Raw genomic sequence first — 11,906 nt, forward strand, 5'->3', positions numbered from 1 at the left:
TTTGAGGTGCCTACTATGTGCTTAGCAGTTTATTTCTATGCTATGGGTCCTCATAGTGATGCTGAAAGGTAGGTGCGTTGATCCACGGGACAGCTGAGGCTCGGAGGAGTTAAGCGGTGTCCAGGTCTCCCGTGTTAGAAGCGGAGGAGTTGTCAGTTTCATTTTCGTTTGATTCTGTACTTTCCACTCTGAGAGTGAGAGAAGACGTTCTGTTTATTTTTTCTAAGGAAACAATCTAAATCAGGGTAAAATGAGATCCATTAGACCAGACTCTGGAACTCAGGTAACTGCTTGGTGGTGAGGGGTGCGTGTAAACTCGCTTTCTTCAATCTGTTGGCTTATTTGAATTCAGTGGTGAAACAAACAGATTCTTTTCAAGGGCTGGACTGGATGCCCAGAGAGGCTGCCTCTGCTGTTGTTCTGGAGCATTTTCAAGAAGGCACCTTCCCTTCTCTCATTGTCTAACTGTCCCAGATGGCTCTGAACTGCCCTGGGGGGCCAGCACACCAAGTGGCACCAGCGTTGCCGGGAGAGGCACCTTCCTCCATCAGCCCAGAAGCAGCATGTACCCTGCTTCGCAAAGTCACAGAGGAGCAGATAGTGTCAGAATCTGTTATGTCGGGAGGTGAATATCTTCTCCTGCTGCCTCAAGGGTAAAGGAGCAGGAAGAAGGGCACATCACCAGCTCTTAGCCTTCAGTTGGAGAGAAAGGGAAGGAACAGCTGAGGAAAGAGGAAGGGCAGGCCAGGGAGACAGGGAGGAAAGAAAGCCCGGGGGAAAAAAAAAAAAAAAAGAAAGAAGCAAGAAAATGAGCCGGGCTCAGTGGCTCCCGCCTATAATCCTAGCACTTTGGGAAGCTCAGGAGGGAGGATTGCTTGAGCCCAGAAGCTCAGGAACAGGCTGGGCAACACAGCAAGGCCTCATCTCTACAAAAAAGAAAATGAAAAACAGTATCAGCTACCGTTTACTGAGGACTTATATGCCGGGCACTGGGCTGACTAATTGGCACAACAGCTTTCCATAGCGGGTATTATTTTCCTCATTTTACAAATAAGGGAACAGGCTAAAAGTCTAGGGAAGTTGTCCAAGTTCATAGGCAGTGACAAAACAAGATTTGCGTCCAGTGGCCCAGGACTTCTCACTTGTAATTATGATGCTAATTTCTCCAAAGCCAAGAGAACCCCTCTGGGAGGAGAGAAACAACTCTTGGTTCAGTGAAAGTATTTAGCATTGATCGATGGTGTGATGTAGGCAGTCAGGACAAATTGCTCTGGTTTGGGCCTGCAATTCAGTGTCTTTGGTTTCTACACAACCAGAGAGACTGAAAATGGAGCCCAGGAGAATAACTTTAATAAAAGGAACTTGAGTTATGTCTCCTGGAAAAGAGAAGCTGGAGGAGTGATTCAGTCACTCCTTATCAAATCTCCAAGGATGGCAGCCGGCAGTTCTGTAACTCCGCTGAGAGAAGGACAAGAAGAAACAGGTTTCTGGTCCAGTGAGAGGAGTTAAAGTTGAGTACCCAGGAGATGTCCTGGCCCCGCAGGCTTGCCGCTTCCACACCCTCGGTGTAGAATTTCCTCCTTAGGAGAGCTTTGAACACCTTGTGGAGGCTCAGCCGGCCAGGCAGGCTCCGTCCTCCCAGGTGCCAGGCGGAGAGCTCTGCCGTGCCAGGTGCTTCTCACACACTGTAACAAAACTGATATAGGTTGGTGCGAAAGTCATTGTGGTTTTTGCCATTACTTTCACAAGAACCTTAATACTTACAGGGAACTAGCCAGGCCTTGTCCTCAGTGCTTTACATGTATTTCCCCACATGGTCCTCTTAATGACACCTTGATGTGGGCACAGCTGTCCCCTCAAGTGAGGCGTGGAGAGTTTGGGTAACTTGCCTAAAGCCACACAGCCAGGGAGCATCAGAACCAGGATTCACACCCAGGCGGTTCACCTTCCTCACATCAGCCTCTTCTGTGCCTCTCTGACGTTCAAGCAGATATGATCATCCCCACATACAGATGAGGAGACCGTGGCTCTGAGGGGGTATTTAACTCGATATTCGGTGGTGGGGCCCGACCTGAGGTCTATGTTTCACAGCATGTACTGGGACCCCTCCTCTGCTTCCTCCCCTTCCCACTTGCCCTTCATTTCCTCCCTCACCTCTGTGTGTTGAGTTTAGCTTTTCTCTTGCTCACGGGTCTCTGTATTCCGTAGGGGAGCTGGAGGAGCAGCAGGGAACAAAGACACTCTCCTTCAAACCCAGCGGAGCCCAGGGGGACCCGCAGTCAAAGCAAGGTTCGCCGACAGGTGAGCCTGGGCCCTGCCCCGGGTGCCAGCCCACGTGGAGGCCGCTCAGGGACCCTGGGTGTGGGTCCTGGGAAATTTTGGGGGAGAGTTGCCCGTTCCCATGGCTGTTTCTTTCTGCTGAGGAGCGCCAGCCAGGCTTGCCTTATTTAATCTCCTGGGCTTTAGTGGTGGGAGTGAGGAGGAAGGCGAGAGAGAAATGTGTCTGTCCATTTTGCAAACTGCACCAGAGTGCTAGAGTCCATGTGAGATGTCAGTGCCTGCCCTGGAGGAGTCAGGCAAGCGTCCTGGCATCCCAGCCCCAGCAGGGGGCCTCCCTCCTGCAGTCAGGCTCCCTTGGCAGGCGAGGTCAAGAGAAAGCCCATGAGGAAAACTCCAGCCAGGCAGGGGGAGAAGGCAGGGTGACCAGAAGGGTCTGGATCTTGCTCTTCTCTATGCAGTCCCTTCACTAACCCGCCACAAGCACTGCTAATCCCTGGCCCAGGTCAGCCCACCCCACACCCAGACAGACCCTCAAACTCCACTTCTCTAATTGAATTGCTGGTTTCTCCAGTTGAATTGCTCACTCAGTTGAGTCGAGTTGTCTCCAGAAGTGGCGTCTCCTTCGGCCAGGTTCCCTAGACCTGCGGCCTCTGCCCCCCAGGGTGCCCTACCTTCCACCTCCTACCCCAACCTCACCCTCACCTGCAGGGGGCCAGGCAAGGTTTCCACCATCTCCCCTCCTCCAGCCCCAAATAAAGAGAATGAAGAGAGATGCATGAGAATTCAGTCTCATTCCCGTGAAATCCAGCAAGCCATCCATGACTGTGGACCAGTTAGTCAACTCAGTCACTCACTCTCACACTCAACAAACGCTTCTCCAATGGCTGCTGCCCTGTGCAGAGCACTGGAAAGGCAGGGTCACAGCGGGAGGCCAGCTTGAGCTGAGAAACTGCAGTGGGCTCCCTGCAGTCCATGGCCCGCCACAGTTGGCCCGGACACCTGATTTGGAGCAGACAGAGTGGGGACTGAGACTCACTCTCCAAGCAGGACACGGGGCTCTTCTCGCTATGTGGAGATTCTCACTGTGATGGAATCTTCCCTCTATGGGTTTGACCTGCCATTGTGCGTCCATAATTCTCCTCGCTGCCTGATTTCAGTCGGGCTCTTCCTGTCTATAAGATCATAGGACACGGGTCACTGCTTGTTTTCTCAGCTGTGAAACCACAGAGCCAGCCCTTAGCTGCGTGTCATTCCCTGCCATCCCCTCCTGCCTCTCTTCTGGAAGCAGCACGCCCTGGTTAGGCCCCGATGCCTGTCCCCAGGGACATTTCCCTTAGTCCCCTCCACAGCAGGGTGTTTCTCATTCCCAAACAATGGCGCAGCTCCCTCTAGTGCTGCAGGAAGCGGAGGCTGTGCACAGCAGGAGGAAACTGGCACCCCCGGGGGGGTTGGGAAATGAGTGGGGCTCCCTCCGGTGTGGAGGTGGAAGCCAGGAGTGACTCAGCTAAAAAGAGCCAATGAGCTGTCCGTGGGGTTCCACAAGGTCCCTGCTGCTGTGCCAGGCGAGTCAGAAGGCCCTGGGAGTAATTACAGAGCCATTATGAGCTCTTATTGTGCCAGGCACTGCCGTGAGTGCCATATAGGACTCAGCCCATTCAGTCCTCCCCACTCAGCCAGTCTGCAGGGATGGGAGCAGGGCAGGGTGGCCCTCACTCAAGGAGGCTGTGATCCACAGAGGCTGATGAACGTGGTGCCCACAGCCCGGGTCCCTCCAAGCCAGCTTTCATAGTCTGCACTGGGAAGGCTTTGACTGTGGGTAAATCAGATTCCACAATGCCAGCCCCAAGAAGAGCAGCAGAGAGCTTCTAGTCTCTGGTGGTCCAGGGAGATGTAGCATCTAGCCCAAGGTCACACAGCTCCTAAGTCGCAGAGTGGGGCTCCCAACCTCCACCTTAGTGAGGAGCAGTATGACCCTGAGTCTTAGCTGCAGAGGTGCTTGAGGGGCGCCAGGGAGGGGCAGGGGCTTGGCTCAGCCAGTGGAGAATGAGCCCTGTGCTCTTTGCATTCAAAGCCAAAAGGGAAGCCGCGCTCAGGGAGAAGCCCGCGGAGAGCACGGTGGAGGTAAGTGGAGCCCTGGTTGCCCAGGTGAGTGACTCCCTGCCCCCTTGTCCTTCTTCTCACCGTCTCTGTTGTTTCTCTTCTCAGGTATTAATCAATGCCTCCCCAGCCCGACTCACCATTTTACCAATTTCAAGAGATACAGTTAAAAGTTACTGCTAGCATGGGTAACGCCGCTGTTCCAGCGCCTAATTAAGCCGCGAGCTCTTTCACCCCATTCCCCAGCCCACTGCCCTCCGAGGCCAAGCTCCCAGACTAACACAGTGGAGACGGAGCCCATGACACTCTAGGGCCATCCTTCCGGTGTGCCCCCAAATCTACCTCCCCAGCAAATGCCCACTGCTCACTGCTCCCCCAGTACTTGCTGTATCAGAGGACCCCACATCGCCTTCCCCGGGTCCTCCCACCCTCCATGGCAGGGAGCCTGGGCTCCCTCTGGAGAGGTCAGGCCCCAAGCGAAGCACTCACTTCTGGGGCAGACTCTGCCATCTTGGACACCTGGGGCTAGGCTGGAGAATTGCAACTTGGGGGCAGCTGGGAGAGGGAGCTCTTCCCTGGAACCGCTGGTCCTTCTGGAAAGCTGGCCACAGCATAGGGATGTGTCTAAAAGAAAATGAGACAGAGTAGGGTGGGGATGCCTCAGGGGCTTCCCTGAGGGAAGAGGATTAACCCTGAAGACTGCCCGTGGTGGAGGGGAGGCTGCCCATCTCCGTGCCACATAGCAAGGGACTGCAGAAGAGCCAGCAGTAGGGGTCCCTGCCAAGCCCCCACAGTGCCACCTATAGGAGGAACATGCAGGTGGCCCTACAAGCCTCATGAGCCCCACCCCTCTCCCACTGGTTCCTCTGGCACCCCAGGAGCCCCAGCCAACTACACTCCTTTTTTGCCAGGCCTCCCAGGGCAACCAGCTGCTCATACAGACACCTCCCTTCCCAACCCCTACTTCCAGCCAGAGGGGCCCCCATTAGGTGTCTTAGGAAGGCGCCCTACCCACCAGTCTGACTACGCCCTGGGAAGCAGCAGGATACCCCAGGGGAGCTCAGTGTCTTCTCTCTCTCCCATGGCCCCCACCCCCCACACACCCGTGTCTGGAGGAGGCACCTTTACAAGGAGGAGCTTCCTGCCCCAGCAGCTGACAAGCCCCCAGGGTGGGTATTCCATTCCCCGCCCCCTCCGCTCCCCATCCTCTGCAGCTGCCCATTCTTGAGCCTTGCAGATAAGCACAAAAGTGCCCAGCTCTCCGTTCTGTTCTGCCAGCCCTGCCCTGCCCTAGCCTGAGCTACCCAGGGAGGACAACCAGCCTGACGCACTCCTCCCTCCTGCCCTGCCTAAGGGCATGTGGCCATCTGCAAGGCTGCCACCCTCAGCTAGCTCCAGGGTCCTGCCAGCCTCTGCTCTCCCGCACAGAGGGCAGCCTCGCCTCCTATGGCCTCAGCTGGACCCCAAGCTCTCTCTCCTCTGCCCTCTCTGCCGTTGCTGACCAAGCCCCTCTGGCAGGCGCTTCTCCATCTTCTCTAAGCTGTTCTGACCTGCTGCTCATGTTCCATCCTCTGTCTCCCCGCTCCCCTCATTCTTTCTTTCATGAGCAGGGAGGTGAGAAGGGGATCAGACGAGAGGACCTTTTGCTGTCACTTCCTGCTTTTCACTTACCACTAAAGAGAAAGGATCGAAGCTGGGATGGGGATGGGGGTGCAGTGGAGGGACCAGAGCTCGGGAGGTGAATGGGAGGCGCAGGCTGTGGCCCCGAGCAGGTGCTGTTCGGGGAGCTTCAGAGGGAAGGATGGCTCAGTGGGTCTGGACTGGAAATTCACCTGGGAAGGGGCCACTGCTAGGTCCTGGTGAAGGAAGCTGGATGAGCAAAAGCCTGTCCTGGCTCCTGGGGAGGAATTCAGGATACAAGCAGGAGAGGAGAGGAGCCCGTGCCCTCCAGCAGCTTCTGCCTGAGTGAGAACCCTGGAGGGCTCCCCAGAGGCAGGTGGGCCCCAGACATGCTTTCTGCCTGCCATGTCTTAGAAGGACAGTGAGGGGCTCAGGGTACCTTTCATTTGTATAGCAAGACCTCAGGCCTGGAAAATGTGCTGAGATTGGAGGCCGAGAAGGAAGAATAAAGCCAAGTGTGGCAGAGGGCTCGTGAATACTGGGGAGCAGACAGAGGCCTGGGGAGCCTCGGGAGGGAAGCCGCCCCTAGGAGTGCACATTTCCAGGAATGGGATTCCGTGAATTGCACCCGTAGCCAACAGGATGAGGAAATGCTGCCTTAGGGCACCGGGACAGTTTTGGGCTCGGCCAGCTGGGTCTAGGCCTGGGCGAGGTACCTCCCCAGCAGCTTCCATTTCCCCCTCTGTGTGTGCAGCCCAGGAAAATCATCACAGAGGTGGGGGGTCTCAGCCTCCCCCAGAGGACCCAGGTGTCTGGAGCGGGGTGCGCAGTGTCCTAGCCATGGGCAGGGCAGCTTGGGGGAGGAACAGTGTGAGGAGTTAAATCCCTCTCCTTCCGGAATTCTCTAGCCTCCCTTCCACCCATCTCCCACCCCCCACCCCCGCTCCCCCTGCTAGCAAGGGGAGGCCAGGCTAGTTCATAGTGACCTCCATGGTCTGAGGGAGGGGGCTAATGAGAACTATCTGGGCCACGTCCTCCTGCCCCGCCTCGGGGATCAAGGTTAGAGCCCTCTCTGGGGATACCCTCCTGCAGCCAGGCAAGTTAACCAGGACCCAGATTGGGCCAGAACGGCAGCTGGGGAGCTGGCTCTGCCCTTGGTTGTCTGGGCTGCTCTCGAATTGCAGGGTCATGGCCTTGGGGAGTCTGGGAGGACAGGTAGGTCCAGATTACCCCTTCAGGGGTTCCTGGCATTCTGGGGTTTAAGCCTCTGTGATGTCAAAGATGCCAGTAAGGCTTCCTCTGTAACAAGGCTGGAGGGAACAGAGGGACATGGAAGGCTCAAAAATGCTTGGCTCTATCCCTGGGTCTGACCCTCTTTGCCTCAACACACTCCTGGGGGGTGGGGAGGGGCAAAGACCACAACCCCAGCTTTCAAGCTCAGAGTGTGGTGGAAAAGGAGGTGGAGAGGAGTTTTCTCATGGCCCATAGACACCCAGCAGGTCCATGAAGTCAGGCGCAGAGCTATGCAGAGCCCACCTCACAGATGAGGAGACTGAGGCCTCAGAGCGACGCTGCTCACGGTCAGTGGCAGAACACGCCAGCCTCTTGACTCCTCTCTCCCTCCTGGGCAAAAGCTAGGGTCAGAACCGAGTCTTCCTGCAGATGGAGAGATGGGGAGAGGGTCGGAGTGAGGGCTGAGAGTGGGAGGGAAGCCAGGGGAGGCTCAGGGCAGCCTGTCCTAGCAGCTGGGAATTAGTCTTGTAACATTTCATGCTTCTCTGGCTGTTTCTAAACTAGGTGTCAATTCACAACAGGCTTCAAACGTCCCAGCACAACTCCGGGCTGGGGGCCGAGAAGGGAGCACCGGCACTGCCGCCAGACCTGCAGCCTAGCCCCCTGAGACAGCAGCCCCCGCCGCCCCTGCCGCCGCCACCGCCACCCACACCCCCGGGCACCCTGGTGCAGTGCCAGCAAATTGTCAAGGTCATTGTCCTGGACAAGCCCTGCCTGGCCCGCATGGAGCCCCTGCTGAGCCAGGCTCTCTCCTGCTACACCTCGTCCTCCTCTGACTCCTGTGGCTCCACACCCCTGGGCGGCCCCGGCTCCCCCATCAAGGTCATCCACCAGCCCCCGCTGCCCCCGCCCCCACCCCCCTACAATCACCCTCACCAGTTCTGTCCACCAGGCTCCCTGCTGCACCGACGCCGCTACTCCAGTGGCTCAAGGAGCCTGGTGTAGACTCTGCCCCACTACCCTGCTGTCCAGGGAGGGCTGGCCACTGCGGGGCCTGCGCTGCCTCTCCACTGCTCCCCATACCCTGGCACGATGCGTTCCTGGTCACTGATCGCCATCATTTTGGGAAAAGAATCCCAACCCCTGGCACCTGGGTTTGCCTCATCCAACCATCCTTCCCTTTCTCAGCTGCACCCCACCTCCAAATCTGGAGGTACCACCTCACTCTCCTGGGCCACCACTTCCCCTGGCCGCCACTTTCCCCCGTTGGACCATGGAGTGAAGAAAACTGGAGCTGGGGTCTAATTAGCTTGCCGGCTTTGAGTCTGTTAGTGCCAGGGGTGGGGGCCTCAGGCCATGGGGCAGCAGCACAGGGCTGGGCTGGCCAGCAGCGGAGCACTTGACAGAGGGCCTCTGGCTCACAGCCCTTGACTAGCGCCTCTGTGGCTGTGCTGAAGTGGGGAGGGTTGGTCCAGCTCCCTGGAGGGTGGGAGGAGTGAGGAGGGGGGGATTTCTGCTGCCCCCGCCCCCAAGCCTGGCACTCTCAGGAGGCTATTCCTTGGTCCCCAGGGACATTGGCTTTCCTGACTGTGTTCTTCCCCCTCTTCCCAGGACCTCTGTTTCCTCAGGAGCTGCCCAGACTCCAGAAAAACTTAGAGGGAGGGAGGAGGAAAGGGGAGCACTTTTAGCTCTCTGTCAGTTCAACAGGGCCACGGGATTGTGAGGTCGTGTATCTGCAAATGCACCTTTTTAAAGAGTTTCCTAGTGTCCTAGCCCCAGCTCATACCCAGCCAGTGCCATGTGCACGCAGATACATGCACACGAACATGTGTGAGAACCAGGTCCATTTCTTCCATTGTGGAAGCAGCAGTGGAGACGGGGTTCGGTCCAAGTCAGGGCTCCCTCTTGCACAAGTCTGTGGCCTCCAGGAGGGACTTGGGTGCAGAGGTAAGCAAGAGAAACAGGGGCTCCAAAGTCATATGTGTTTCCCCCGCGCCCCTCAGCCTTTAAATATTCCCCCCCCTCCTGAAAGTTTCTAGAAACCCCCTCTAGCAAGGGTGCCCAAGAGTCCCTGGACCCTCAAAATTGCAAAGGAGAGCCAAGCGGGGCTCACTGACCTCCCAGGGCCCAGATCATCCCTTCAGGATGGGACAGCCAGCCTCAGGTGGCCCCACAAGCCCAAGCCTGGGGAAGGGCCCCTCCCTGGCTGGAGGAGAGGCAGCTGCCCCAAAGACCACAGGAACCATACCATGGCCTTCCCAGTCCGGCCCTATCAGGTGGTATCTGTCCCAAGCCCGGCCAGGCTCCAGCCCTGTGCCAGCAGCTCACTGCTCTCCTGTGTGCAGGTCCCCCCGCAACTTGGAGCCTGTTGTTAAGGCCTCCTGGGAGAGGCAGTGAACACGAATCAAGTCTGACATGGACTTGCATCTCCCCACCCCCGCCCAGCCCCACCTGCAGTAGCCGGGTCCAGGTAGGAGGCAAGGATCGTTCCCTGCTCTCAGAGATTCCAGATGACCTAGTTTCGTTTCGTGTGTGTGTGGGTGTAGGTGTGTGTGTGGTCACCCAGACGTCACTGTGATGTCACCCAGTGAGTCTATTTTTGTCCCTGTCTTTGTCGGCCCAGTTTCTGTAACTTGCAGCCAATCCGCCCTCTCCCCTGTGGCTGCCAGCCTGTCTGCTTCGCCCTTTCCTTGCTGCCCTGGCCCTCCTCTGTTTTCTGTAACAGAGATGCTCCATCATTGCCTTTCGGAAGGGAGCAGCTGGCGGATGTGGTGCACAAATTCAGACACCTCTGATGCCCTTGGCCAGGGCAGGGATCGCCCTTAAAGTGAAGGCCTGGAGAAAAGGTGTCAGTCAGGGACTTGGGAGGAGGTGGGGTTGTGAGGATGGGAGTGGAGGAATCTTAAAATGAGGGAAGCTGAAAATAGAGTGAAAACAATGACAAAGAGGCAGGAGTATGAGGTTTGGGGGAAGAGGAGCATGAGACTGGCTAAATATACTCATGGGGCGGGGGCTGTGAGGGCCGGGACACTGCTCCAGACAGCCCCGGCCCACAGGCAGGACCCCGTCCCCTGCTCACGTAGCTCTTCAAGCTTACAAAGTGCCCTCTCCGCTGTTGAGGGGCACAGCAACCCCAGGCCCTCCCTCTCCCTTCAGCTGAAGCCCCAACCTTCCAAATTGGAACTAGCAAAAGTCTTAGGGCTGGCTCACATGTGGGCCTCTATCTGAGAACCTGGACTATCAGGCACCTCAAGGCCCCTGCCCCAGGGCAGAGGCCCACCCCTTGGGTTGGTGCGGTGGCTGTCCTGCATAGGCGGCACAGGGAGAAGCAGCCCAGCCTCGGGTCAGCACCCTGGGGAGCCAGTCCTGAGCTAGGAGCAGCATTTAACCCCTGAGGGCCTGGGGCAGGACACAGCTGGCCCTCCTTATTGTCACGGGAAAGCATCAGTAACCTCCCTTCCCTGCTCAGTCCCCAGGCCAAGGTTGGGGCCCCTATGTGTCCCGGTCCCCAGAGCCTAGACCTCAGGGACCTGGGAATAGCCTCCTGCTTTCTCCCCATGACAGCAGACAGGGCAGGGCCTCCAGTCCCCGCAGAGGGCCAGCTGCGGGTGCCCTTGGGCCTTCCTGCTCATCCAAGGTTGTGGGAAGAGTAGGGTGCTGACTGAGCCCCAGGCTCAATCACCCCAAGATGGCCCCACTCCATCCACTGCCTAGACCTTTGGGAAACCTGGGCCCCTCTCCTGATTTGATCCATTTGGCTCCAACTCCAGTCTGGAATGGGAGATGAAACTAGTTTTCCACCCACTTTGAGGGAAATCCCACTCCTAGATCTGAAAGGGGGCCTGCTGGCAGCTTGTCCTGGAAGCCTGCCTGCCTGTCTCCACAGTATCTTGATCCAGCACACACTGATCAGCCCTGTGTCTTCAGGCCCCCCGCCACCAGCCCCCGTGGCCAGCCAGGAGTCTCTTTGTACCTACTAGGCATCCCTGAAGACCATCTGTCCGTCCACCCCTGTGTCTGCTGTACATGCCTCCCGCTGCACCCTCTCCCTGCACACCCTTCGCCCATCAGAGAGAAACCTCTCTAGGGAAAGGCAGGGTGGCTGCACCCAGCAACTAATCCAAATGGCAAATATTTTGTAACAAAATAGCCCAGAGGTATTTTATCTGTTCAATTCATAGAGTTTTAGAGATTATATTGAAAGATGTCACTTGAGCAAACCGTGTCATGCCGCTTCTTTTGCTCTCCCAGCAGGGAGGGCTCGCCTCAAATCAGAGCCTGTCCTCAGTGAGGATTTGAGGAGGACACCGGTGCCCTCGGCCCCTCGAGCTGCTCTCCCCTAGCCGCAGCAGCCTTATTCCTTTCCCCAGAATAATGCACTCATGTGCCATGGTTAGGAAGCCCTGTCTTCATAAAGGAGATGTGGGTGTGGGAAGCTCAGGTGAGTCATCCGATGGGTGGGCACTGAGACCTGGGAAACTGGACACGTGTGTGGGGGCCTGACCCCTCTAATACATAAATACATGCATACACCTGCTCACTCCACCTCCCTGACCACATACACACGAAGCTTTCAGCCGGTCCAGAAAGCAGGTTACAAGGGAGTCCAAAGGCCGCTTTGGAGGGAGGAGGCCCCCCAGCAGCCCATAGGCCCCCAGTGGTGAGATGAGGACCAC

The 11,906-nt window shown here is 57.2% G+C and overlaps 1 protein-coding gene across 23 annotated transcripts in view; it reads left to right on the plus strand.

Moving 5' to 3' along the window:
- IQSEC3 (IQ motif and Sec7 domain ArfGEF 3) overlaps positions 1-11,445 on the plus strand; it is a 114,578-nt gene extending 103,133 nt beyond the window's left edge. For 4 of the 23 annotated variants that reach the window (XR_013522465.1, XR_013522473.1, XR_013522477.1 and 1 more), the window contains 4 exons: positions 2,209-2,301; positions 4,352-4,401; positions 4,486-5,546; positions 7,795-11,445. Coding sequence is in view for 9 of the 23 variants with exons in the window: in XM_078338322.1 (XP_078194448.1) it covers positions 2,209-2,301; positions 4,352-4,401; positions 7,795-8,235 (584 nt within the window). In the remaining 14 variants the exon portion in view is untranslated. Of the gene's footprint in view, positions 1-2,208; positions 2,302-4,351; positions 4,402-4,485; positions 7,578-7,794 lie in introns of all 23 variants that reach the window. The other 19 variants (XR_013522466.1, XR_013522474.1, XR_013522478.1 and 16 more) reach the window with 12 other exon arrangements.
- Positions 11,446-11,906: the final 461 nt, after the last annotated feature.

Source organism: Callithrix jacchus, chromosome 9, assembly GCF_049354715.1.
Source record: "Callithrix jacchus isolate 240 chromosome 9, calJac240_pri, whole genome shotgun sequence".
Lineage (NCBI taxonomy): Eukaryota > Metazoa > Chordata > Mammalia > Primates > Cebidae > Callithrix > Callithrix jacchus.